At 38.6% G+C, this 26,856-nt stretch overlaps 2 protein-coding genes across 3 annotated transcripts in view; one reads left to right on the forward strand and one right to left on the reverse strand.

The window, feature by feature from the left end:
- CCDC77 (coiled-coil domain containing 77) overlaps positions 1-14,990 on the reverse strand; it is a 23,764-nt gene extending 8,774 nt beyond the window's left edge. The window contains exons 1-8 of one of the 2 annotated variants that reach the window (XM_012732651.1): positions 14,962-14,990; positions 11,660-11,713; positions 10,135-10,381; positions 9,562-9,704; positions 4,459-4,555; positions 3,025-3,097; positions 2,142-2,233; positions 1,763-1,911 (exon numbers count right to left, since the gene is read on the reverse strand). In XM_012732651.1, the coding sequence (XP_012588105.1) occupies positions 1,763-1,911; positions 2,142-2,233; positions 3,025-3,097; positions 4,459-4,555; positions 9,562-9,704; positions 10,135-10,381; positions 11,660-11,697 (839 nt within the window). In that variant the 5' untranslated portion in view covers positions 11,698-11,713; positions 14,962-14,990. Of the gene's footprint in view, positions 1-1,762; positions 1,912-2,141; positions 2,234-3,024; positions 3,098-4,458; positions 4,556-9,561; positions 9,705-10,134; positions 10,382-11,659; positions 11,714-13,864; positions 13,893-14,961 lie in introns of those variants that run through there. The other variant, XM_012732650.1, reaches the window with a different exon arrangement.
- Positions 14,991-18,282: 3,292 nt separating this feature from the next.
- The window catches only part of KDM5A (lysine (K)-specific demethylase 5A), a 65,711-nt gene continuing 57,137 nt past the window's right edge, over positions 18,283-26,856 (forward strand). The window contains exons 1-3 of the mRNA XM_004692835.2: positions 18,283-18,832; positions 21,454-21,531; positions 22,753-22,875. Coding sequence (XP_004692892.1) covers positions 18,668-18,832; positions 21,454-21,531; positions 22,753-22,875 — 366 coding nt within the window. The 5' untranslated portion in view covers positions 18,283-18,667. The remainder of the gene's footprint in view (positions 18,833-21,453; positions 21,532-22,752; positions 22,876-26,856) is intronic.

Genomic DNA, 26,856 nt, shown 5'->3' on the forward strand with positions numbered 1-26,856 from the left:
AAAAAAAAAAAAAAATGGTGGAGAAGGAAGGAGAAATAAGTAGCATATTTTGAAACTGTTTTATTAAGTAATCCAAACCTATGACTGATTGAAGCCTGAGTTGGGTAACAGTAATGACTTTTGGAATAACTATACCTATTCTGAATTTTCTGGTTATATCCATGGTCTTCTCTACCTCAAATGAAAACCCAGATTCTTATTCCTGAAGATGCCAAAGTCATGTGAGAGGCTTTGTCAGAGGAGAAGGCGACTTTGTCTTCCCCTAAGACAAACCTTCTACTTTGCTTTATGAGGCAGATAGCAACCCCAAGCCACGAACAGGTTTGGATCTGCGCAGGCCTCAATAAAAAGACTTTTAACATATAGGAAATGTAATGCAGAAAACAGATGTTAGGACATAACCTGACAAGAACCATCACAGATGTTTTACAGTGCTCCTACTATGCATACATGGGAGAGGCAGACAAGCCCCGGGAGAATAAAGCCATAGCAACAGCAGGCGGTGGTAAGTGCGGTCACGGACGCATGCGATTCACTATGGGGATGCGCAGAAGGAAAAGCTTAATTTCAGGTGCCTGCCACAAGGCCAGTGTTGCATAAACAATGGAGAGTATTAGCCTGCTCGAAGAACAAGGTGAGTAACAGCAAGAGGAGTTGAGACTGAGAAGGTTAATTTGGTGTCGACGATGAAGTTCCTAAAAATTCATGTTAAGGTACAGGGATTCATCATAAGATAAGAGGGAGCTAGCAAATGCTTCTAAACATTAACTAATACCAAACAGAGGAGCTGACGCATACCAGTGAGGAAGACTGCGGAACACAATGGGGCCAGTGATAAGAACACTTTAATGACCGTAACAACTTAAACAGTAATGTAGCCTAAACTCCTATGCTAAGAATGAGAAGGCAGAGTGTGGATCTGAGACTTCTCAGGCTTCCACTTGACAGGGCTTGGAATGACAGATAAAGGGAGTAAGGTTTCCAGCTTGGGGAAACTGGATAGTATCTTCACTCTAAATGAAAAAAGATTAAAGTAGTAGGTTTGAGATATGGGGAGAAAAGTAGATTTGCTTCAGTGCTGGTCAATTTGAGGTGTTCATATTCAACTAAAGATGTCTTTATAGCTCAGACCAAGTCTTGGAACCAGACAAAAGGCTAAGAAGGGTTAGACAGGGAGAAGGACTAAGGACAGGTGTGACAGACATCAAGGAGATTAATTTCCAAGAGGGGGTGGTCAATGGTGCCAAATACACAGCACGATACAAATAACAAAGAAACACTGTAAGGAGAAAACTGGTCATAGAAATTCAGAAATCAATAATGATCTCAGAAAGGGAATGTTTAGAAAAATGGCATGAGATGCAGTAAGACTGCAGAAAGGTGAGGAAAGGCAGGAAGGAACCAAACAGTACGCACGGAGAGCCTGCATTCTATTATCCGGGGATGTCAAGTCATAGCTTTCTGAGCTGTGAGGGGCCAAACAGAAGAAAAGACTCTTACTACATTGAGTCAGATAACTTCAGTGGACAAAAGAAGATTCCTGACACATTAAGATCAAGCTAAATACCAACATGGGTTAAACAGACATGAGGAATGCCCAGCCACTCTTCAAGAAAATAAAGGATAGTATTTCCAGAAAAGCTCACGGTCCTTTTAGTTTCATTAGCCTGTGCTGCTGAAGTATAGTATTGCTAACTTTTAAAGCAATTAAAAATATATATAAAAATAAAATCTGTTCAGCACAGTTTTCCTGAACACTTACTTTTTGGTAAGCTCTTTGATTCTGTCTTGATTTCTCTGTTGATGAACTTGTATTTCCTCAATGCGAATCCGTCTATCCTCCATGAGCCCTTCAACTTGCTCTCTAGAAAGCTTGGTCTGTTCTTCCAGCTGGGCTTGCAATGCTTCTACCTAGAAGCACAAGTAGACAGGGTGAGTAAGCTCACAAGGGGAAGAGGGGTGTTTCCTCTCCTGCTGCTTCTTAGTTCTTACTTCTACAAGAGAGCCTTTCCTGAGAAATCCAAAATCACAGCAGCTAAACAATAAAAATGTCAGTTGTATTCCTCCTAAATTAATGTCTCCTAATTTGGTTAGGCTATAAACGAGCAAACTGTCTTGGTCTGACAAAATAAACTGTGTACCTGTAGGGTAAGTGACTGTATGTCTCTGTGGTATTGCTCAGAACTTTCTTCCTTCTCTTTCTTGGTCAGTTTTCTTTTGCTTACTTTAGAATCTAAAATAGAAAACAAAAATTTATGAAGACTTTTACTTAAGTTTTTCTTTCTGCTGTTCAATTATCAGCATTGCTTTTGTAGAAGACTTCAGCCTCATTTCCTATAAAGAAAGGAAAACGTACAACTAAGGAGTTTCTCTAAGGGACTCTGCTAGGGTATCACTTGTATAATAATTATCTGTCTGATGAACACATGATTAAATTCCTATTGGAGTTCTGTTTTCTTTGTAAAACTTTATTTTACAAAGCAAAGGGGAAACACTAATTCTATACATTTGTCTTAATTTCCCAAAGCCAAGCTTACTTTTACAATATGAACACTAAAACGGCATTGAACAAAATTTAATTCCTTAGATGATTCAAGTTCAGTAAGAAGTCCTCCCTGGTGGCACAAAGGGTTAAGTTTCAGCATTTTTCAGCTCTATGAGGCTATACACAGCCAGTGCTACAGGCAGCCAGTTCAATCTGCAGCCAGGGAGGTGACCCACATGGTGACCTCTCCTGTCTCACCTGCTGCTCCCCTCAGCAGTGTGTTTCAGTCAATCTGCCTGTTCTGCTCCCCACTTTGTCCCTGGTGAATCTTCTCACCCTCTGCCCCTGCACCTCTGGGCCTATACCTCAGCTCTTGTACACATAAATAAAAATAAATCTTTAAAAAAAGGAACAAGATCTTAAATGACCACAGACATTATGAATACTCATTATCACTGTAAATAGAGGGAAAAAATCCAAATCCAACTTTACTATGTTTTTAAAATCTGCTTCTATTTATATAATATTATGGTTGGTACCTGCTCTGAAAGCTGAAGATTCATTCTGTTTACATGCATCTACAGTCTGGATTGTCTTTTGTAGAATGCTGACCTGAAGAAGCAAAAAATAAATAAAATAAAATAAAATAAAATATATATATATATATACACACACACATATAGAAGTAATCTCAAGTATCCTTTAATGTAATAACTCTTGTTTCAACTTTAGTTCTGTAGATCAAAAGTGTTCATGAATTGGGGCCTCCCTGGTGGCCTACGGGTTAATAAGTCTCTGTGCTATCACTACTACAGCCTGAGTTCTATCTCCAGCCAGGGAGCTGACCCACATGGCACAGCAGAACTCTCCTGTCTAGCCCTCTGTTCTCCCAAGCAGTGTATTTTAGTAGATCTACCTGTTCTGCTCCCCAGTCTGTGTCTGGAGAGTCCTCTCACCCCCCATACCAGTTTTGTATGCATAAATAAATAAAATCATTAAAAAAAAGTTCATAAATTAAATTGGTCAACATTTATATAATCACATAAGAATGTCATGCATATGAGACTAGACAGAGTAATAAATTGGTTAAAACCTAAGATTGTGAAATAAAAAAAGAAAGGACAATTTTGGGTTTACTTAGCATTATCAACTAAAGAAAAAGAAATCTTTGACAAGGACCTTTAGGAAAATGTTGAAAATATGAACAAAATGGACAAAGAAGCTCAGAGAGGCACTGTTTACAGAGGTGAAAGAGTAGATGAATGAAAAAAAGCTTCACATCTTGGGTGAAGTACAGGCGACTGCCACTTTTACAAGGTAAGTTTCTGTACTCTTAGGTGTTTAATAAACCACATATTACATTTGTAATAGCTATAAGCAAAGATTAAAAAAGAAACACAAATATTAAAATTTGTCCCCACACTAAGTTTGTTCTTGTTCCTCTCTATTCGTATCTAAAATATCTACTCCTTTATGCTTCTGAACAGTCAAATGGGGTAAACAATGTTATTTCCTAAGGTGTTTGAAGAATAAAGTAAAAACATTCTTTGAAAACTGAGTTATATGTGGGTCTATAATAGCTAATTCTCCTATCTTTTTTTCTTTAAAGATTTATTTATTTGTTCATACAGAACTGGGGTACAGGCCAGAGGCTCAGGGGCGGTGAGAGGCTTCACCAGAGACAGAGTGGGGAACAGAACAGGCAGATCGACGAAGTACACTGCTGAGGGGAGCAGCGGGCGGGTCAGGAGAGGTCTGCCACGCCATGTGGTCACCTCCAGGGCAGGCGGGGATCGAACTCATGCGGAAGTGGCTTTAGCTTCTCAGTGCTGTGCTTTAACCCGCTGCTCCACCACGGAGGGCCTCGCCTATCTTTTTTAGCAAGCAACAGAAGGGCTCTAATTATGTACCCTTGTCTATATTTTGCTAGCTAAGCATGTTTGCCAAGCCATGCGATACCAAGTATTACTTACCTTGTGGGGAGGTTCCTTATAAAAATAGGTGACTTCTCCAGTGTCTGTTCCCACAAGGGTCAAGAGATTCTGAATCTTTTTCTTGTCCTCTAGTTCTCTGCATTTCTCATAGGAAGTAACACACATTGCATCCAGAATAAGTAACATTTTTTGTTTAAAAGATCTTCCTTATGACTTAATTATTTTTAAAACATTATAACCTGAAATTAAACTGAATAGGATTTAGCTACACTATAGTTCTGCTTTTAAAATCTCAGGTATTTACATTTTAAAAATGCATCTGGGGAATTACCTGTAGAAATTAGAAACAAAAAATGATCTTCTAGCCTCATCATTCAATACTATAATCTAAATACATTCTTTACTCAAGTTTTCATATGTAAACTTGAGAAATGTAATAAACTGACTAGCAAAATAGAAATTGAAAGACTTTTTAAAAATCAGGTGTTTATATTCAGGAATGTAGAGAGAAATACTATAAATGAGTTTCTGGGTGGCTCTAGAAGGGAACTGTAGTGTATGCTGGGGTACCCTGCTCCAAGTCCCCACTTCAGGACTGATGGGTTCATTCCCCCAGCTGTCAGTATTTTGCAGACCAATTGCTCACGGGTGAATCCCTCTTGAGTTCAGAAGAACTACCTTACACAACTATCTGCCCAAGGGACAGCCTGTGCCCTGTGAGAAATTACAGAAATTTAACCTCTTTGCCTCAACTCAGGGTATCTCTGTAGAGCCATCCAACATCACGGTATCCTGAGGCCTGTTGTCACTGAATCACAGTTCACCTTCTCTCCAATTAGACTTTCCTTACCCCTTCCATAGGTGGTTATTCCCAAATTCATTCCCCACTTAACTTCTGCAAGTCAATCTCCATTGCAGAGTCTATTTCCCAAGGAACACAATTAAGACAACTTGTATTAGAAATGGGCCAAGAAAGCAAACTCTGGGACCTCCTTGGTGGTGCAAAGGGTTAAAGTGCAACACTGTGAAGCTATCCACAGCCACTGTAGCATGAATTCGATCCCAGGCCAGGGAGCTGACCCACATGAAGTGGCAGATTTCTCCTGTCCCACCTGCTGCTCCCCTCAGCAGTGTACTTCAGTGGATCTGTCTGTTCTGCTCACCACTCTGTCGCTGGTGAATCATTTCACCCCCTGCACCTCTAGTCTATACCCCAATTCCTCTATGCATAATTAAAAACAAAAGAAAGAAAGAAAGAAAGAAAGAAAGAAAGAAAGAAAGAAAGAAAGAAAGAAAGAAAGCAAGCTCTAAAATGAGGTTTCAGAGTCTGTGATGTGGGGATGGTACACTGAACACAGTGTTCCTAGGGTAAAGGTTCAGGAATATTACCTACCAAAAACCCCTACGATCTTTGACCCATTTTTCAGCAGGTTTTAGGACCCAGAGACTAATTCCTGAAGGAGAAGCTGGGTTTCCCACGAGATAAGAACTGGTACACCACAGCAAATGTACGTGATAATAATTACTCCAGTTCACCCAAAGGGCATAGGTCCATTTATTCAAATAATTGTACACTGGGGAGAAAGAAATATCCGGGCATTTCAAGTGCTGGATACTGGGTCTGAGATGACATAGATATAGGTCATCTAAAACATTGTCCTACAGCACTGGGGTGCATGGGATTTTGGTCTAGAGATAGTTCATAGTAGGTCTAGTGAATTCAGACCTTATCTCTAAATGTACAATATATTGTTAGTTGGCAAGACCCCCAAATTGGTTTCTTGACTTCTAGGTTAGCCAAGTGGAAGACTTTAAAATTGCCCTTCCCCACACTAACCAAGATCGTAAACAAAGACCTAAAGGATATAGGGGTGGAGGTCCTCATCAAATCTCCACCTAATTCACAAATACAACCAATGCAAAACCAGATGACTGATAGTGGACTACTACTAGATAGGTTACAATTTCAGTCACTTTACCAGTCTCTTGGTAGAGCAGAGTAGCTTGGTAGTCTGGATATGGAATATAATTATTAATTAAGCAAGTCTTTTTTCCCACTCCTTACTAGAACCAGGAGCAGTTTTCATTCATGTGGAGTGAACAATGGTTTGCTTTCACAATCTCTTCCTAAAACACAATTAACGCTTCTATTCTCTAAAATACCAAAAGGACCTGAATATGGTCATTCCACAGATCACATTTGTTCACTATTGATATTATATTAAGTCAGACTGAAAAGACAAGAAATGGCAGGTGTGTTTTTACTGTTGGTTGAGAGACATGTTCCAGAGAGTTGAAAATACACCTTACAAAAGCTCACTGAAATTTTAGGCATCCAGTCTAGGAATGCCAGGATATGCCCTTCAAAGTAAAGGACAGATTATTGCATCTCACACCTACTACTATTAAGAAGTAAGCATAATGCCAGGAAAGATTCTTCAGATTCAGAAGACACCATGAGACATACTTTAGAATACTGCTCTGATCCAAATATCAAGTGACATGGAAGGTGAGCCCTTAATGTGGTCCAGAGTTGAAAGGAGGTTCTGATTGGGTCAAGGCTTGAAATCATTAAACAGATGAATCAGTAACCATGCACCTTCCAACAATGAAAACCCTTGGATTTGATGACTTCATGGGTGAATTCAACCAAACATTTAAAGGAGTTATACCAATTGTTCCTAACCTTCCTAATTCATCCTATAAATGAAATCATTTGGTATCAGCCTTGCCCTGATACTGAAGCCAGACAAAGACATATGAAGAAAAAACTATAGACTAGTATTTCATGTAAACACTGATGTAAAAATTCTCAACAAATACTAGCAAACCAAATTCAGCAGCATATTAAAAGCACTACACACCAACTAGTGGAAAGTAATACTAGAATGCACAGGTGGTTGACATATGAAAACTGACTAATATTAATACAGAATGAAGGAAAAAGGAAAAAAAAAGATCATCAATTGATGCAGAGAAAATACTGACATCTTTTCAGATATCTTTCTTATGATAAAACTACTCAACTAACTAGGCATAGAAACAACCACTATATAATACAGTCATAACCCATAGTTAACATCACACTCAAATGTGAAAGACTGAAAGTTTTTCTCTAACATCAAGAGTAAGACAAGAATTCTCACTTTGCAACTTCTAATCAACAGTGTTGGAAGTTCTAGCTAGAGCAAGTAGGCAATAAAAATATATAAAAGACATCCAAATTAGAAAACAAGTAAAATCGTCTTTGTTCACAGATGATATGATGTTATATGTACAAAATCCTAAGGTTTTCCCCACCAAAAAGAAAACCTGTAAGAACTGATCAGTGAATTTAGCAAAATAGCAGAATGCAAATTCAAGAGGCAAAAATTAGTTGCATTCCTTTATTTTAACAGAACAATACAAAAAGAAAATTAAGAATTTGATTTATAATAGCATCAAAAAGAATAACAAACTTAGGAATTAAGCAAGATGAAACACTTGTACATTAAAACTACAAAATACTGCTGACAGATATTAAAGAACACATTAAAAAAAAAAAAAGAAAGAAAGATGTCAATGTCCCTGAATGGGAAGATGTAATATGAAGGTGTCAATTCAGTGCAGCATTATTTATAGTACTCAAGATGTAAGGACAAACTGTGACAAGTCAGATGAAGAAAGACAAAATACTATAGGTCTCATTTACATGTAGAGTCTAAAAATAAATAACAATAATCAAACTCATAATATAGAGAATAAACTGGTGGTTACTGGAGACAGAAGTGGGGTGGGGTAGACAAAGTGAGTCAAGGGTCCAAATATCCAGTTTAAAATAAGTCAGTTACGTGGACAGAATATATAACATGATGACTATAGTCAAAGAAACTGTATTGCATATTTGAATGTTGCCAAGAGTAAAGTTAAAAGTTCTCATGACAAGGAGAATACTGTAATGCTATATGGTAACAGAGGCCAGATAGCTTTTGTGAAGACCATTTCACAATCTACACCAATACTGAATCATTATGTTGCATATCTAAAACTATTGTATGTCAATTATACCTCACTAAAAACAAAATCATTACTAACCAAGCAATCTACAGATTCAGTTTAATCCCTATCAAAATCCCAGTGGCATGTGTGCAGAAAGAGAAAAATCCATCCTAAAATTCACATGGGGAGGGCAATGTAAAGGCATCAAAACAGGGGAGGAGAGAGCGCAAGGGACTATGGTGATGATACACAGGTGAACTGGTGGTGGGACTTTTACGGAGATTATACCTGAGATGAGAACACATGCATTCTATAAAAAGGAAGAATGATGTAAAATATAATACAAGTTTAAAAAATTGAGAAGAATAAAGAAAAAAATTAACATGGAATTTTACTTTGTGTAGTCAAAGCGATCTTGAAAAAGGACAAAATTGGAAGACCCACACTTCCTGATTTCACAATTTACTACATGCCACAATATTCAAACCAGTGCATCGCACAATGCCAGGCAAAACAGAATAAAGCAGGGGGCACAGAAATAAGTTATGACATAAAGACAGAAAGCAATGAGAGAAATTGGCCTATTTGGCTGAGCACTCCCACCAAACCAGACACCGTATAGAATCTACCTGTATCAGGATCCACAATCTTCCAGAAGCTGATATTGTGCAACTCTCTCACTCTAAAATAAAGGCAGTTTGCAGCCTTACTAGTAACAGCAGCGGACTATCACAGAGCTATGTGGATTCAGGAAGTTTCCTCTTTGAGTATACACCACTGTATCTGACTATATCAGAAAAGGTGGAGCTGAGTCCGGTCCCGGCAGGCCCTGGTTGTCAGGGGTTGCCTCTCCTAAGTTGATTCCCACTCCCTGATTAATCATTATGGCAACACAAAGTCCTACGTCTTTGCCAAGACTAGCCTAGCTTTGGCGTTCCCAGTGGGGTTGGCTAACGCCTGTTACCACTGTATCGGAGTTCAAATTCTTCCTCTGCCCAAATCTGCTCAAAGATGTTATTCCTGAATGCTAAACATTCTACAGGCAGAGTCTCCGTCTCAGAGCTGTTTCTGGGGAATAAAACCTAAGAGAATGACTGGAGAGAAACCGCTCTCATTTAGTGTAACTTAGAAACAAAGCTCCAAAATTCCCCTTCTGCTTGGTACCTGATTCTCAGTCGGTCATTTTCTGAGTAGAGGCGTAAAACGTGTTCCCGCTCCTGGAAGAGGCAGACCTGCATATCACTTAGCGCTTTCTGCAGTTCAGCTATCTCTTCCTCTCTCTGTTGTAAATCCCATTCTAGTTTATGCTGGGGGGGGGAAAAGGTAGTTAGAAAGATATTAGACTGCCAAGGAGTCCTCTTTTATATAGGGGGGAGTCAGTTCATGTCACATACAAGAAGGACAATAGTTAAAGAAGTGAGGCAGGAGGGGTTCATGTTAGAGAGGAAGCACATGTCAGAAGATGACATGTCAGAGGTGACAATGAAGTCAGGGGCAAGAGGGTGAAATTTAAGAGAGAACAAACAAGATGTAAGACTTTATAGGGGTTTATGATCCAATGGGGGGCCCAAAAAGTGGATAGCAGATTGGTTAGACTGCGGTAGAAGGGAGTAAAAAAAAATGACTCTTTTTTTTGTAAAATATCTGCTTGTGATATGAGTTGGTATTTCCTGACCTTCTCTGATTAACAGACTTCATTAGCGCTCCTGAAGGGTGTGCATCACGTCTTTTGCTTACCTGTCCTTCACAAACTTCTTTGTACAGATCCAGTTTCTTCAGCAGGTCCTCATTTTCTCCCTCACATTCAGTCATCTTCTTTTGGTAATATTCTAGAAGCTCCTGAGAAGGGCAGAGGACAGCCAGGCGATCTTCAACAGAGGGTAAGGGAGTTGACTCCTCCACTGAATCTGAGAAAGATATTCCCCTGCACCTGGTGAAACTTCTGGAGCCAGGGGTAACACCATGCCTGCAGGCAGTTGTTGGCCTATGTGAAGTTAGAAAGGACATAGTCATGAAACTATCTGAACATTCATGATTTCTTAAATAAAAATGGGGTTTATGTTCTTAAAGTGCTGATAATTAAGGTGCTCATAACCCTGAAAGCTCAATGCTATAGGTCAGTGAATCACAGCATGAACTACTTTCTAAATCGTAAAGGTTTAAAGTTGGATTCACAATACATGTCAGGGAGTAAAAAAGTCATTAAAAAAAAAAAAAAACAGAAGGCAAATTGAGTAAGACAAGATTATAACCACTAGAAAATGCAATGGTATAAGACATCAAGCAACAGAAACATTTACATGCTGGCTGGTAAAGTGTAATTAGGTAAAATGGCAAGAGAGCAGACTGGTAGACTCTAGTGAAACTGCAATTCTGCTTGTCCTAGTCACACGGATATGTTAGGGTGACACATCAGCAAATGTTGCCATGTAACCTTATTTCTAATAACAAAAACCAGTAAACTTTCCAAATATCTGCTCAATACATAGACCAAAACTAAACAAGTTTAAGGTCAGTTGAAGGTTGGACAAGTGAAAGCAAAGAAGAGACTTAAACTAGGACAATTAAATTTAGAAAGCTAGAAAACAAATGATGCCAAAGTGGAGAAACCTTCATGTGAAAAATTAATCCAGTTAGACTACCTGCCTGCAATTTATAACAAAACAAAATAGATGGCAGATTGGGGAAATATTATACCAGAAGCCCAGAGTTGTAATAAGTAAGGTCAGAATGTTTAACAAGTGAATATGAATAGAAAAAAATTAAAATTTACTTTAGCTAACATGAAGGAAACAAATCTAGTATTTCCTCAATCATTAAAAGCTGTGGGAGAAATACTATTTACTCAATATTTTATGTTTTCAAAGAAGGGTGCTTATAACAACTCTGGAAATAGGTTCATGAATAAACTAAGAGGTTATTTCTGATTTTGTAGGTGAGAATTGTGGCAATGAGGATGAGAATGAGGTGTCATGAAGCTGATGGCAGAATAAGAATTGTGAGTCCCCTGGATTTACACGTTGATTGTCTCCTCTACTTGAGAATCCACCGGTATTGTTCCAGACCCACTGAAATGACCTGAACTCAGGTATTAACATGTATTAAGTTGCAGTGTTTCATCTGGATTTCACATATTAAGAATAGAGAAATGAAGTCTACCAAAGTCCAAATCCAGTTTGGAAGAACACTTCCAAAACCCTCGTGTCCCTAAACCTGATTGTACTAAGAGTACAGATGTCTTGAAAATAAGCAAATATCTTACTTTCTGCAGATGGGGCTGTGTACTGGGGTAAAATCCATTCTGCCTTGCTCACACCTGTCAAATATACAGAAATTCAGAATGAAGGATCAGGAACAGAGAAGAACAGACTGGATTCCTCTTCAACATCATCATAAGTACCTGCCTGATTAAGAGGAATTCATATTTTACAATGCACTACTACTCTTTAAAATAGCTCTAAATCCTGGAATTCTATGACTTCTGAGTTTTCATAAGACTTTTCCTCCATTCTTTACAAAAAGAAAGTCTCCTTTGTATAAAAAGTTATCTGCAACAAAGCAAATTTCCAATCCTTTCATAAAAATTTTACTAAGAGATGCAAAAAAAATTTCTAAAAGTCAAGAGACATTAAGTGGAAATTTTGGTAGAGGACCTATTATATTTTACCCTGGGGGAAGGGATTACTTTCTAAAAGGTTAATTCATAATCTCCATTGCACTGATAACATAGATATAAGATGTTGAGTTCCTCTACTGTGAACAATCTTACAGGTATTTTCAGGAAATCAGAGAGGAATACTGAGATAGGGAGGGAAAAGGAAGTGGAGGGTGGGGGAAGAGCGGAAGAAGGAAAAAGGAGGAGGGAATAGGGAGACTTTTTTTATTAGCCAGTGCATTCTGGTTTTGAGCAAGTTGCATAATGATGTTCTGTTCTGTTCTGTTCTGTTCTGTTCTGTTCTGTGTTTGTCTATCTGATATGTGTATCTGCTTATACTCTTCAATTCTTTGAGAAGAATTTTGTGAGAACAGATACGAAATAATCCCCATTACTTATTCTATAAACCAGTTTCCAACTTGACACCCCAAAGTACCTCTCCCCATCTTTCTTGAAAGCTTTCTTCATTTGGCTTAACATTCCAGACAGGGTAATTTTTTTTTTAGGCGATTATATAATTCATGCTAAATGGCCATTTGGAGTCACAGTTGTACATTTAATTTGTCTTGAACATTAAAAATTGCTTTTATTCCTATGTTGTATTTTGGTAGAATTGTTTTGTAAAGAAAACTCACTCTTCCCATAAAGAAAACTACAGGAGAGATCTTGGCTTCCCTGTCAGAATTTTCTGCACGCTGTAACATCTTTTTTTCCCCAGTAACTTTGGTAATGTGCTATAAAAGATTGAAAATGTAAGCTGCAGTGTACATGATACTTAGCTGTGATTTAATGGGGCTTACAATATAACCACTTGAAGACATTGGTGGCATTTAATAACTAGGTAAGAAAAATCGGTCCCCAAATAAAGTCACAACAGTGCTTTAAAAGGAATCAAACTCCGTGATTTTTTTGATGTTCATTATATATATTAAAAGCTGTGTACAGTAAAGTAAGTCAGAAGAAAAAAGAAAAATATTGGATGGTATCATTTATAGGAGGAATATAGGGAAACCAAATAAGGGATCAGGGGAAAAAATAGTAACAATGAAAACTACAACAAAACAAAAAAAATCAGGCAAAAATAAATCAGAGACATTCTGCAGGGGAGGGGGAGGGAAAGGGACCTAAACTAGGGTGGGAAGAGCCCAAGGGATGATGACACACCGGTGACCTGATGGTGGAAATTCTATAGGGTCTACAAATGGGAAAAGAATGCAAACATTGTACAAAAATGAACAGTGATGTAATATATATATGTATATATATATATATATATACATATATATTTGAAAAGCTGTGTACCAACTGAAACTTCTGTGTACTGATACTCAAAACAACAAATAAAATAAAATCTATGAAAGAAAAAATCCTCAGCATGAATTTGTTTCCCACTGGTCAGTTATCCAACCTAGAAAATCTGTTTCTGCTTCGGTCACATCACTTGTTTTCTTCTATCAACCAACACTTTAAAGATGCCATCTTCCTCCTTTGAATTCTCCCCTTTAAAATCACTACTCCCCGGCCCTCCCTGGTGGCGCAGCGGGTTAAAGCACTGCACTGAGAAGCTAAAGCCACTTCTGCATGAGTTCGATTCCCGCCTGCCCCGGAGGTGACCACATGGTGTGGCAGACCTCTCCTGACCTGCCCGCTGCTCCCCTCAGCAGTGTACTTCGTCGGTCTGCCTGTTCTGCTCCCCACTCTGTCTCTAGTGAAGCCTCTCACCGCCCCAAGCCTCTGGCCTGTACCCCAGTTCTGTATGCATAAATAAATAAACCTTAAAAAAAAAAAATCACTACTCCCCTTCAAACTTACCTCTTTACACAAAACCTCTTCAAATTGAGTCAATTTGTCTCTTGTAAAAAAAAAATAACCTAGAAAATAAAAATGATGATTGGGTTACTGTGGTAGAATTACAGGTGACTTTTTAAAAAATAACATCTTTATTGAGATGTGACTCAATCCATACAACTCATTCATTTAAAGCATATAATTCAATGATTTTAGTACATGAACCAGTACCAATTTTATTCTATTTTTCTAAGAATTTATTTATGCATTTAAGAGCTGGAGTGCAGGCCAGAGGTGGGGGTGGTGTAAGAGGATTCACCAGAGACAGAGAGGGGAAAACAACAGGCAGATGGATTGAAATACACTGCTGAGGGGAGCAGAGGGTAAGACAGGAGAGGTCTGCTGCACCATGTGGATCAGCTCCCTGGCTGGGGAGAGAACTTGTGCTGCAGTGGTTCCAGATAGCTTCCCAGCGCTGCAACTTAACCTATTGTGCACATAAGCTGTCAAAATGCTCTGCTAAAGAACTGCATTTGTAATCCTCTACAAATCAACATAGTAAGAATTGTCTGTTATCTTTTCTCCCATGATAATTTACTTGCTACAGAAACTGCCTTTCTCATGACAATATATCTCCAAAGAAACACTGTCCTCGTGTAAATTAATGGTTTCTACTAGCTTCTATTCTTCCATCTCTGCGCAATCCTTGCTTAGGTATATTATTTTATAGGTTGCCTACTCTGATTAGCACTTGGCATTTACTACTTTACCTCCACAACTACTCTCATCAAGGTGCTTATTGTCCCTTAACTTTAAAAACGAGGAAATCGAGGCTAAAACTAGCATGGGGTGGGAGAACCCAACTCCACGACACCCACATTCTGACCCTTTTCCCATTTTATCGTGTCTTGACTCCCTCACAGCTTACAGTTTTCCAGTCCGCCAACACCTCCGAACTCCCTTTGGGAATCTAACTTTCCACTTCCGGTCCCCAATTTTAACGACCCCATTTTCGGGCTCACATTGCTCTCGTCCGCAGTTACGTCTCCCTCGCCAGTTGTTTTGCTTCCCAAAGCCCCATCCATAAATCCCACGCCCCAAGCCCCAAATTCTATACTCACGCCACACTAAGCCCCCAGCGTCAAGGAACCCAACCGAAAACAACAAAAGTTAAATCGAGTGTCATCGCGGCGCCACGAACAGTGCAGGAATCTGTCCAATCGCTCACAAGTTTACACAAGCGTTTGGATTGCGCCACCAATAGGAAGGCTTATCACGCAGAGACACGCCCACTTCTCGTTTTCCTAGTTGCGCAGTATACCGCGCAGAGGTCTCCGGGAAGTGTAGTTTTAATTCTGCAAACATCTCTGCATGGCGGAAGTAACTCAGGTGCAATTTAGCTCGACCTACTGCGGCTAGTATGTTTAAGGTCTGAATGCAGCAGTTTAAGCTTGTGGTACCAACTTGTTTTCATGAAAAATGATACAGGAATACGATGTAGTATCATAGATTGGATCACAAGATTGTTCTGTGTTGTCACTTCTTTATTTTACAATGAAGATTTTAAATTTGTAGTTAATAGATGATGTATATAAATGCTAGGATTTCTGTCAGACAGGAGACATTACTTTCTTTACTGAGCAGTGAGTGAGACAGGAGAGGTCTGCTGCACCATGCGGATCAGTTTCAGGGCCGGGGACTGAACCCACATTGAGTCAGCTGCAGCTAGCTTGCAGTGCTGTGCCCCAACCTATGCACCACCAGGGAGTGTTCTCTCTATATTTTATTTTTAAAGGCTTTATACCTAATTCTTTAACCCATTTGGAGTTTATTTTTGTGTTTGGAGTTTGTGTGATCCAACTTCATTTTTTTACGTGCAGCTGTCTGGTTATAGATAGCATGTTAAAGAGACTCTCCTTTTCCAATTTTATGGTAGTAGCTATTTTTAAATACTAATATTGTGGCCAACTCGACAGAACCTCAAGTGTACCTGTCTGCCCTGGTTGATGTTGTGCATGGGTGAGCACACTCCCCAGTAAGCCAACAAACAAGCCAGCAGAGCACAGTGCACTCTGTCCTGCAAACAGCTGCAGCCCAATGCTTTGTTTTTAGCGAAAACTGCAAGAAGCCCCAGGCCCCGGTACAAACATGCAACCCACCCCCAGGTCGGGTACATTTCCTGTTCCCCACCCCACCGTGTACAAGGCATATCAGACCCTATATATACCCATGGGCTGTCCTAATAAATAGACTCTGGACTCCAGACTCTGCGACTCCTGTTTCAACTTCTTGCAGCTCTGAGTCTCTTAGGTTCATTGGGTTCAGGTGAACGTAGCCGTGAGCACGCCCCTTGGTTGAATAGCGACAACAAATATGTATATGGGTTTATTCTTGGATTTTTGATTTTGTTCCATCAATCCTTGTGTCTATTTTAATACCAATATCATGCTATTTTAATCACGTTGCTTTGTATTATAAAGTCTATAAGGTAATATAATGCCTCAGTTTCTCACTTTTTTCCTCATGATTGCCTTTGGTGTTCAAGGCCTTTTATGGCTCTATACAAATTTCAGTATTTTTTGTTCAATTGTTTTTTTATCAGTTTGAATCCTTCTTTTTAAAGATTTATTTATTAATGCATACAAGAGCTGGGGTGCAGGTGAGAGGGGTAGGGGGTGAGAGGATTCACCAGAAACAGAGTGGGGAGCAGAACAAATGGATCTACTGAAATACACTGGTGAGGGGAGCAGCAGGCAAGAAAGGAGGTCTGCTGAACCATGTGGGTCAGCTCCTTGCCCAGGGATTGAACTCATGCTATAGTGGCTGCAATACCTTAATAGTGCAAGACTTAATCCCTGGGCACCATGGAGACCCACATATTAGTAGAGTTTTCAAATAAAATTTGTTATTTGTAAATGCTGGAGGAGGCAGTGAAACAGGCAAAATTATTTGGTGAGTTCAGTAATTCGTTTAGCTGATATTTATTGGACACCTGTCTACCTAGTCATATTTGACAGATGAGGGATAAGTAGCAATTTAATCGGGGATATATAAAACTCTATAGGGAACGTGTATGTCAAGAGAGTATAAATATGTTCCAGACAGAGGAAACTACCTGTGAAGACTTAGAGGTGTGAGTTTGCATGATGCATGAAAGCCACCACAAAAATTTGTGTAGTATACATGAAATATGTACATGAAATTTGTGTACATGAAATATGAAAAATGAAAGTTGTGAACGGGACAGCAGATAGTAAAGTAATTTGGAGCTGTTGCTTTTGGAAATGAAAAGTGACTTAATGAATTATGAATTTTAGCAATCTGACAACTGTGTAAAGTGGGATTTGAGAGTGGTCAGCGGAAAGAACTTAAATTGGAATGCTAATGAGGTTGGAAAGAGGTGGGTCAATTTAAGATTTTTAGGTAGTAGAATCTCTAAACTGACACGTGGTTGTATATGGGCAGTAAGGGAGCCAGGAGTAAAGGATTATTTCTGTCCTTCTGGCTCAGGCAACTGAGTAGATGAAGTCACTCACAGAAAATGGAAACTCTGAAAAAACTCTTAGGAACTAAGACTCCAAGGTGCTTTGAGTTAACCAAGTGGAGTTGTCCAGTGGATAGTGATACAAATATAGTGGCTTTTAACTCAGGAGTGAAATCCAGACAGGAAATTCAGATCTGGGAGTCATCAGCCATAGCTGGTAATTTATCTGCTATGGGTTCCCGAGATTGCTGTCCAGGGAGGATGAGAAAAAGCCCCAGGAAGCCAATTTTCCTTTCAATAACTATCTCCTCTTAAGAGGCACCAAATCAGTTTCTCCTTCGGTTCTTTCCACGTTATTATTCACAATACGAAGTGGAGATGGCCATTGGCATAGAGATTTTTGATAAGCAGTCAGATCAGTTGCCATAACGTTTCCAGCATATTAAGAACGCGTATGGGGTATGTGGTGCCACAGTTAGTGGAGAGTTGAAAAAACCTAGGGGTTGTCAACTGTTGGGAAAAAAAAGTCAAGAACTGTTGCTTCTATGTGCATGAAAAGTAATTCCTGAATGAAGGCAGATGCCAGTCTGCAGGATGTGGGGAAGGTGTGCTATGGGAAATTGCTGTCACAGAGACGGGGGTAGGGGGTGGGTATAAAGTACCGAGAGGGATTCTTCAAAGAAGAGACAAGAGATGCCGAAAAGGTCAGTTACGTAGAAAATGACAGATAAGTCGATCAGAGGATGCTGCGAAGCACCGCCAGCCAGGTAGGCGAGCTCAGCTTAGGCCCGGCAGGTTTTCGTGTCCATTTATACACAAAGGGAAACTGGCCCCTCCTCGCCGGAAGCAGAACCTCTGCCCTCGAGCCATTACACATTCCTCCGCGCCGGAAGAGCACGTCCTTCTTCATCTCCATCCCCTCACTCCCACTCTGCGTTTCCTCCAGAAGTCGTGGGGCCTTGGCGGTGCTGCCCGAAGCGGCCGGACAGCGCGGAACTTTCGCGAACAAGGAGTGAAGCATCAACACTGGGTTTCCGGGAAAAGGAGGCAGGAAGAAGGTGGCCTTGCGGGGCGTCGCGTTGCTGCGGAGGGATTTTGTTTTTGTGGTGGCGGAGGGATTTGCTTGTACGCTGACTTCCGGAAGCGTCCTGGCCCCGAGAGGAAAAGCCCCGAAGGAAACAATAACAAACGAGAGAAGGAAGCGTTTCTGGGGTTCCTGTGTGGAGCAATTCTTGTCCGAAAAGATGAGCTTCGGCCCCTGTCAGGGGACCTGAAAGGTTTCGGCGGGCTTCAGCCAGCCTTTCTCCACCTGTTCCCTTACGGCCCCCTCCCTGGGTATCGTCATGGCGGGCGGAGGACCGGGGGGCTACGCGGCGGAGTTCGTGCCACCCCCGGAGTGCCCGGTCTTTGAGCCCAGCTGGGAGGAGTTCACGGACCCACTCAGCTTTATCGGCCGCATCCGGCCTCTGGCGGAGAAAACAGGCATCTGCAAAATCCGGCCGCCCAAGGTACCCAAGTCTTTGGAGCGGGGGAGAAGGGAGAGCCGGGAAGTCCGTACACTTGGTTTTCTCGAACTTTTCCGCCCCGTCTGTCTTTCGCAGCCACTGTCCTTGTCTTCACAGCTAGAAGCTAGGTTTCTGGCTATTTGTACTTGGCGAGGTTAGGGGGTACGTCTGTGCTCGAGACACTGATGACTCTGGGCCTTCCCACTCTCAATTTGGGAACTGATACTTTTCTTCTTTGAATTGGGTAACAAAAGACTGTAGGCCTTTCGGTGGCCGAAAAGGTGTTTGAGATATTATGACATGACGTGGACATGTCCTGGCCCCATGGACAGCCTCATTGTGGTTACATAGTAAACATTTCTCTAAGCCCCAGTGATGCTTCGTTTATTAAATATCTGGAGGTCTCATATCAGGGCTAAGGTGATCAGCGGTGAGCAGAGCGCTGTCTCTTAGGATGCTCTCACCACACAAAAACCCCAAACTGATTACTGGTGCCATGAAAAAGATTCCTGGGGTAAGAGGAGCAGCAGCGCTTGTCTAGAAAATTTAGGAGATTAGGAAGAATTTGTCAGTGATGAAGATTATTTGAAAGATTAATCTTGAAAATGTTGAAAGGGAAGAAAATATTGAAATCTTTTATTATAAAGAACCAAGGGTCAAAGATTTTACAAACCGCAATTGCAGATAACTAGGTATCCCTATAGATTAATTAAAATCCTCCATCTTCAATGCACGAAAAACATACTGTCACTTGTTTCATTTGTTCAAGGTCAAAAAATGTCTTTACTCATTAGCGCTATTCAGATGATGTTCCTAGTCCACCTGCCCCAGGGTCAGTCCAATATGCCAGTTAAAATGCAGATCCCTAAGCCTTGTTTCCAGACTAGAATTCCGGATATAAAAGTTTTAAAATCTGCTTTTCTACCAAGTACTGGCAGATGATTTTTTTTTTTTTAAAGATTTATTTATTTATTCACACAGAACTGGGGTACAGGCCAGAGATGCGGAGGGTGAGAGGATTCACCAGAGACAGAGTGGGGAGTAGAACAGGCAGATCAACGAAGTACACTGCTGAGGGGAGCAGCGGGCGGGTCAGGAGAGGTCTGCCACGCCATGTGGTCACCTCCGGGGCAGGCGGGGATCGAACTCATGTGGAAGTGGCTTTGACTTCTTAGTGCTGTGCTTTAACCCGCTGCGCCACCAGGGAGGGCCTGGCAGATGATTTTTAATGCACATTAAAGTTTGTGATCCCATTCTCTTAGTGCTTCTTACAGAGGTATTTTCTTTGTTTTGCCTAGTAGTAAAAATAAAGTACTAAGTACTGTTAGCGAGGTTGAATTTAAAGACCATTGGTTCACGGCACAGTCTACCATAGTGATCAGCACTACAGTTTATTAAAAAATTTAGGTGGGAGGGAGAAGGAGGACTGATTTGGCAACAACAGATTATTTTGTTTTTCTTTGAAGCCCTATAGGTAAATGAAGTCTGATTTTGTGAGAGAGGCTATTCTGGATAAATAACAAATAGATGATCTTGGGCAAGAAACAAAACAGTTTTTGAAGTTAGATCAGATTCTAAAACTTAAACATGCTATTCTCATTATGCTGAATGAATTTGACTAAGATAACAGATTATTCGTGGCAAGCACAGGATTAACACATACAGCCTTGGTGAATCCCATGTATGCGGCCATCCTCCAAAAGCATCACCTAAATCTTTTTCTGTCAACACTACCTAATATTGATAAAGCCTGAAGCACTGAAGTTTTTCTTAAACCATGTTTAACATTTTCTCTATTGCCTTTCTAGGTTAGAAATTATATTGAAGTTTCCTTTTGGCTAAAAAATGTATAATTTAATTAAAGAATGATGTAACTTACTAATGAATATGAATCTTGTTTAGAAGCAGAATTTTATTTCAGTATTGGTGGATTTCTTTAGGTTTCATAGTAAGATCAGTTTTTTTGATTACCTCACATTTTAAGTGAGTTTATTATTTAGTCCAAATGAAATTATGTTCGCTAGAACCCTACTTGAAATGTGCTATTTCACTTAAGTTATACCACAGTTTCAACCTGAAAATTATACTTGTTCTGTGGGCTTGCTTACTTTATTGTCTTTTTAAAAAATTATTTGAACAGAAGCTAGATCTTGAAAAAGCATTTATATAACCTAGACAGCAAAGTGCTGTGTCATATCACACATAAATGAAAAAACATCCAGTTTATATATGTACTTAAAATTACTTTTTAACCTGGAATTTACTCGTTTTAGTTACAAATTTTGGTTTCTTTTTGATTTGGTAAACTCACATTGTTAATTAGATACTGTGCTGTGATACATGAGCTCATTGCATTCTACTTGAGTAATTTCAGAAAGCGTAATTTTGGGATGTAAATAATGGGACTAGTGAGACTTGAGGAGAATTTAGATAAAATAATTTTAGTGTTAGAATATTAGGGGTAAGTCCTTAAAAGTATTTTATCCAAAAAATTTCAGTCTCTACAATGAAAAAACCTGTTCAGTTGATCTTTGTCATTACGATATTTGGCAATTCATCCCTTAAATTAAGGGAATGAATAGTCCTTGCTTAGACCACGTTAGAAACTTTTTTTTTCTATTTAGGATTGGCAGCCTCCATTTGCTTGTGAAGTAAAAAGCTTTCGTTTCACTCCCAGGGTTCAACGCCTGAATGAACTTGAGGTGAGTGTTGTTTCATTGCCTTTTCTATCCCCTGATTGATTCGTTATGTGAAGGCTTCAGTTGGAGAACTTTGAGAAGCTTATGCACTAGGCTCAGAGTTAATACTAATTGTGACTGAGTAGAAGTTGCTGATTTTAAGGAACAATTGTTTAAAGTAGTTATTACATTTTTTTTCACTTAACTGGGATTATGGAAAACTATCTTTACATATTTCACAGTGGAAATATTCAGAGACCTGTAATTTTTAAGTCCCACTTTCTTCCTTGCTTCGTATACTAACACAGAAAGTTTTTTTTTTAATAAAATAATAGTTTATTTTTACATCATTTGGTGCCTTTTTCCATCTCAGTTGTAATCCCCGTGGGCTTCCCGTCACCAAATCACCCGTTTGCCATCACCATGGTAGACAATTTCTTTTTTTTATTGCGGTAACATGGTTTTCAACACTATGTTACTCTTAACTTTTTATTGTCAGAAGGTTTTTGTCTCCTGTGTTCTTTGGTAACAATTTTTAAAATTTTACCCAAAAAAATCTAGCTTGCAAAGGTTCTGTTTGGCTTATCAGAACTTCCCTAGGACTGTTTATCTTTTATATAAAGCTCTCTCTTCATAAATACTATCAGTCTCTTTAATTTTCTAAATTGAAGTCTTTTCTAAGTATCTTTGTGTTTTGTTGGAATTTTGGAAAGTGCTTCAATTTGGTAGAAACTATTTTAGAGTTCAGAAGAGGAAATTTCAGATGGCTGTGGCTTAATAGATCATGTTGAGTTTTTCTTAATGCACCTGCAGGGTTTACTTTCTTAGATTTTAATACATATTTCTTTTCCTCAGTTTCTTGTAATTAGATATTTGATGAAGTATCTTAGAATCAATGAAGCAGAAAGTTGATGAGTTTCAAGTATGTATATGATTGATTATAGATGAAATGACTGACTTAGAATACTTGGAGGCAGAATAACCCAATTAATTTTTTTGCTAACTTAAGCCAATTTTTACCAAAACTTGATTTGAGTGATAATAGAACATTTTACATAAATTAGAGTAGACTTTTACCTAAGTGAATAAAGTTCATTAAAAGTATTTTTTCCCTGTTATTATTGGCTTATTTTACAACCTAAGTGGTAATGAAAAGTCTTTGAATTTTTTTAGGTAAATGAGTTTATCTTTTGAATAAAACGTACTTTTACCCAATTTCTGATTTAATTTTAATACTTTTATTAGGCAATGACCAGAGTGAGACTGGACTTCTTGGATCAACTAGCAAAATTTTGGGAACTTCAAGGGTCAACTTTGAAGATTCCTGTGGTAGAGAGGAAAATCCTGGATCTGTATGCATTGAGCAAGGTGAGGCTTTGAACTTTGTTAAGAAATTGGAGCAGGGCCCTCCCTGGTGATGCAGCAGGTTAGAGCACAGCACTAAGAAGCTAAAGCCACTTCAGCATGAGTCCTATCCCCACCCAAGAGGTAGTCCACATGGTGCAGCAGACCTCTCCTGACCCACCTGCTGCTCCCCTTAGCAGTGTACTTTGTTGATCTGCCTGTTTGCTCTGTTTCTGGTGAATCCTCTCACGCTCCTGCACCTCTGGCCTGTACCCCAGTTCTGTATGCATATAAATAAAAATCTTAAAAAAAAAGAAATTGGAGTAGAGGTTAGTAAATTTATGAAATTAGGTATTTCAGATAAACTTGTTGGGAAACAGATTCCACTGTAGGATTTTTTTTTGACAGTGAGATGCAGGCATGAATAAATGAAATGACGGATCTTTAAAATCTAATTTATAAATTTTTAGAAAAGATTTATTTATTTATACAAGAACTGTGGAGGCCAGGGTACAGGGGTGAGAGGATTCATCAGAGACAGAGTGGGGAACAGAACAGGTAGATTGACTGAAATACACTGCTGAGGGGAGCAGTGGGCGGGTCAAGAAAGGTCTGTTATGCCATGTGGGTCATCTCCCTGGCTGGGGATTGAACTCGCGTTGTAGTGGCTGCGGATAGCATCACAGTGCTGTGCTTTAACTTGTTGGGCCACTAGGGAAGGCCCTGATTTGTAATTTTTTATGAAACTTAATGACTTACTCAGATTAGTATGCTTTATGATACACAATTTACTAATAAGATCACTACTAATAACATCAACCTATGAATATTATCCTGAATGTGTAATGTCCTCTGTTGAGCTTGTTGTCTTTTTGCCTACTTCTTTCTCTTTTTTTAAATTTTAATTTATTTTTATGTAGAAAAACTGGGAGGTAGGCCAGAGGTGTTGAGGGGGGAGGAGAGGATTCACCAGAGGGAGGGGGAAAGCAGAACACTTTGTAACATTGTATTCCCTAATGTAAAAATAACTGACCTATAGCAGTTTATAATAATTACTTTGAAAACTTGCTTTCTTAATATAAAAACCTATGATTGCTCTGATTTGTGCATAGAGACACCTAAATTTGAGGAATTTTGCAGAATTTTTGTGGCCTCATATCTTGTAATTGATACACTATTTTGAGACAAAAGCTTATTCTCATGTAATTGCATAGTTAATTTTGGAAGATGTTATTTTCAAGGGAAACAATCATTTAAATCATTTTTATGTTGCATTAAAAAATTAGTGTGAGGTTAGAAATTTTTTGCATGTGAGGTAACAAGCTTTCATTTCACTCAGTGCCCTAAATGAATTAAAAGTTCAATCAGCTAGTCAATCAGCTAGTGATGTCAGTAATTTAGCACTGACATGAGAACTATGTAGTGCAGATGTAGAAAACCTATGATGTGAAAGGGCAAATTGTAATGAATTTGAGAGGTGAGTTTATCTCTCACAGGAAACTTTAGGATAAAAATTTAACAATTCTTTCTTGCAGTGAAAAGTTGTTTGCTAAGTTTTACTGTGTGATGTTGTTTAAGGTTCAGCTTTGATTTATGTAGTGTAAATAGAAATATTTAAAAACTACTTAAACATCAATGACATTAGTGTTTTGGTGATCTTTTTCTAAAAGATTTGTCATTCTATGTGCCTCCATTTTATTTTTTATAAGTACTCTAGGGAATGTGCTAGAATAAATATTCTATGTAACCAGATAACCTGTTGAAGATATTTCTGTATCAGTAATTTTCCATTTGAAAGGTAAGCACTTAGCTTTAATCTGATGGTAAGTTAGGTTGTATTCTTTGTTTTATATAGCACTGTAGGATTTTAAAATTAGGAACAGGCTTTAGTGGTAGTCTGATTTGAAAAGTTACTATTCAAATTAGTATTATAAGTGACATTTGTTATTTGGACTTTCTAAGTCCGTCTTATAAAACCTAACACCTTTTTTGTGTTAAAGGGGAAATGCCATTGATAGAGTACATCTTGTTTCAGTTGTGAACTTGCTGCAACTAAGGATTAAGTTTGTTTTGGGTTTCATTGGTGTCTTTAGTGTGCATGGACATCTCTTTAATCTGTGAGTGTCAGTGGAACTGAGATTTAAAGGTAAAAAATTTGTAGTTATTTTTTTTTTATCCTTCAAAATATTTTGTTCTCTTAATATCATCGTGAGACTGCGGCTTCTCACCCCATAAATTTTATGCCTTTATATTGAGGTGTAACTTAGAGTGCAGTGCATAAATATTAAATGTACAGTTCATTGAATTATTAAATATGTATATGTTTCTGTAATCACCACCCAGATAAGGATATAGAACTGCTTTTCAGACCTCTATATTGGTTGAATATTTCATTAGTGATACTTTGCTGTTCAGTACAATTTTCTGGCTGAAAATTGTATGTAAAGTACTGAGAGTTCTGATAATTTTTTAGATTGTTGGTGGGGTTTGCCCTTTACTTTCTTTTCTTTTTTTTTTAAAGATTTATTTGTGCATAAGAACTGAGGTACAGGCCAGAAGCTCAGGGGTGGTGAGAGGCTTCACCAGAGACAGAGTGGGGAACAGAACAGGCAGATGGACGAAGTACACTGCTGAGGGGAGCAGCGGGCGGGTCAGAAGAGGTCTGCCACACCATGTGGTCACCTCCAGTGCAGGTGGGAATCGAACTCATGCGGAAACGGCTTCAGATTCTCACTGCTGTGCTTTAACTACTGCGCCACCAGGGAGGGCCTTGCCCTTTACTTTCAATAAATAGTATTTTGGTGAGAGCTGATGAAAATCTCTTGATCTTACTGTGATTTTGAAACACTTGAATTCTCAACATTTTGTAGTAGACAACAAATGTTTTGTTTCCTCAGTCATTAAATGTCATTGTGTGATGGTGTCTTGTTTTGATTAAATCATTTTCTCTTATTCTTGGTGATTAGTTGAGAATAATAAAATGTGTTATTTGGAATTTAATTTTAGTTTTTAGGTTTCAAGTGTATATAACATCATATTTTTCATTTTACATATATAATTGCCACCAAGTCTAGTTCCATGAACCACCATACAAATTTATCCTGTTTACCCAGTTTACCCACACATCAGTTTAATGAAACTTTAAGTTAGCAATCACTGTTTAGACCAGTGTAGCAAGGAATGTTTGTTTCCTTTTTTTTTTTTTAATTAAAAAGTTGGAATGTTTGTTTCTTTTAACCCTGAAAGCTTTTTCATGTCAGTATACTTTTTAAAAATCTTAAATTTAAAATCAGGATTCTTTTCTATTGTCATGCTTCAGAGCTAATGTTTTTCAGTTCTTTGATTTGTTTCTGATTTAGTTTCCATATTTCCAAATAATAGTCTCATTTTGCTAGCTTCATTTTTTTCAGTTTGAAATATTATATACTATTTTTTATTTTTTTTTACTTTTAAAGATGAAGAATAGATGGAAGAAATATAAATTCTTATGTACTTAAGTCCCCATCCCTTTTTAGTGGGGTAGATCAATTTTTGGTTAATCAAAATTTATCATTGTGACTATGTAAAAATCCATATTATTTTTGTCTGAGTCTTGTAGCATGCCAAAGTATATTTTCTTATACCAGTTCTTATTTTCCTTGTAGTTAATAATCCTCCTCCCTTTTGGCATTTTGTGAATTTTCTTTGTAACCATCAAGATTTATTGTCAGATTTTCCAGCAGCAGTATAAATTGCTCAGAGTGTTCCTCATCAAGCTATCAATTGTATTTTCTTTTTGGAGCCAATCCTTTGGAGTTCTGTTTCCTGCTTCAATCCAGTTGGCCTGGGATTTTCTTTCACTGGTATCATTTGCTTCTCTCCTTGTTTTAAGTCTTACTGTTACTTGATTTATTCCTATTTTGGTGAAACATTTTTTCTTATGAGCAAGAAGATAAATGGGTTGTAATTTTTTTAGGACCTTGCTTCTCCGACCCTGATTTGTAATTTTTTATGAAACTTAATGAC

This window comes from Condylura cristata, unplaced genomic scaffold (genome assembly GCF_000260355.1).
Source record: "Condylura cristata isolate star-nosed mole 26May11 unplaced genomic scaffold, ConCri1.0 scaffold00034, whole genome shotgun sequence".
NCBI classification, from domain to species: domain Eukaryota; kingdom Metazoa; phylum Chordata; class Mammalia; order Eulipotyphla; family Talpidae; genus Condylura; species Condylura cristata.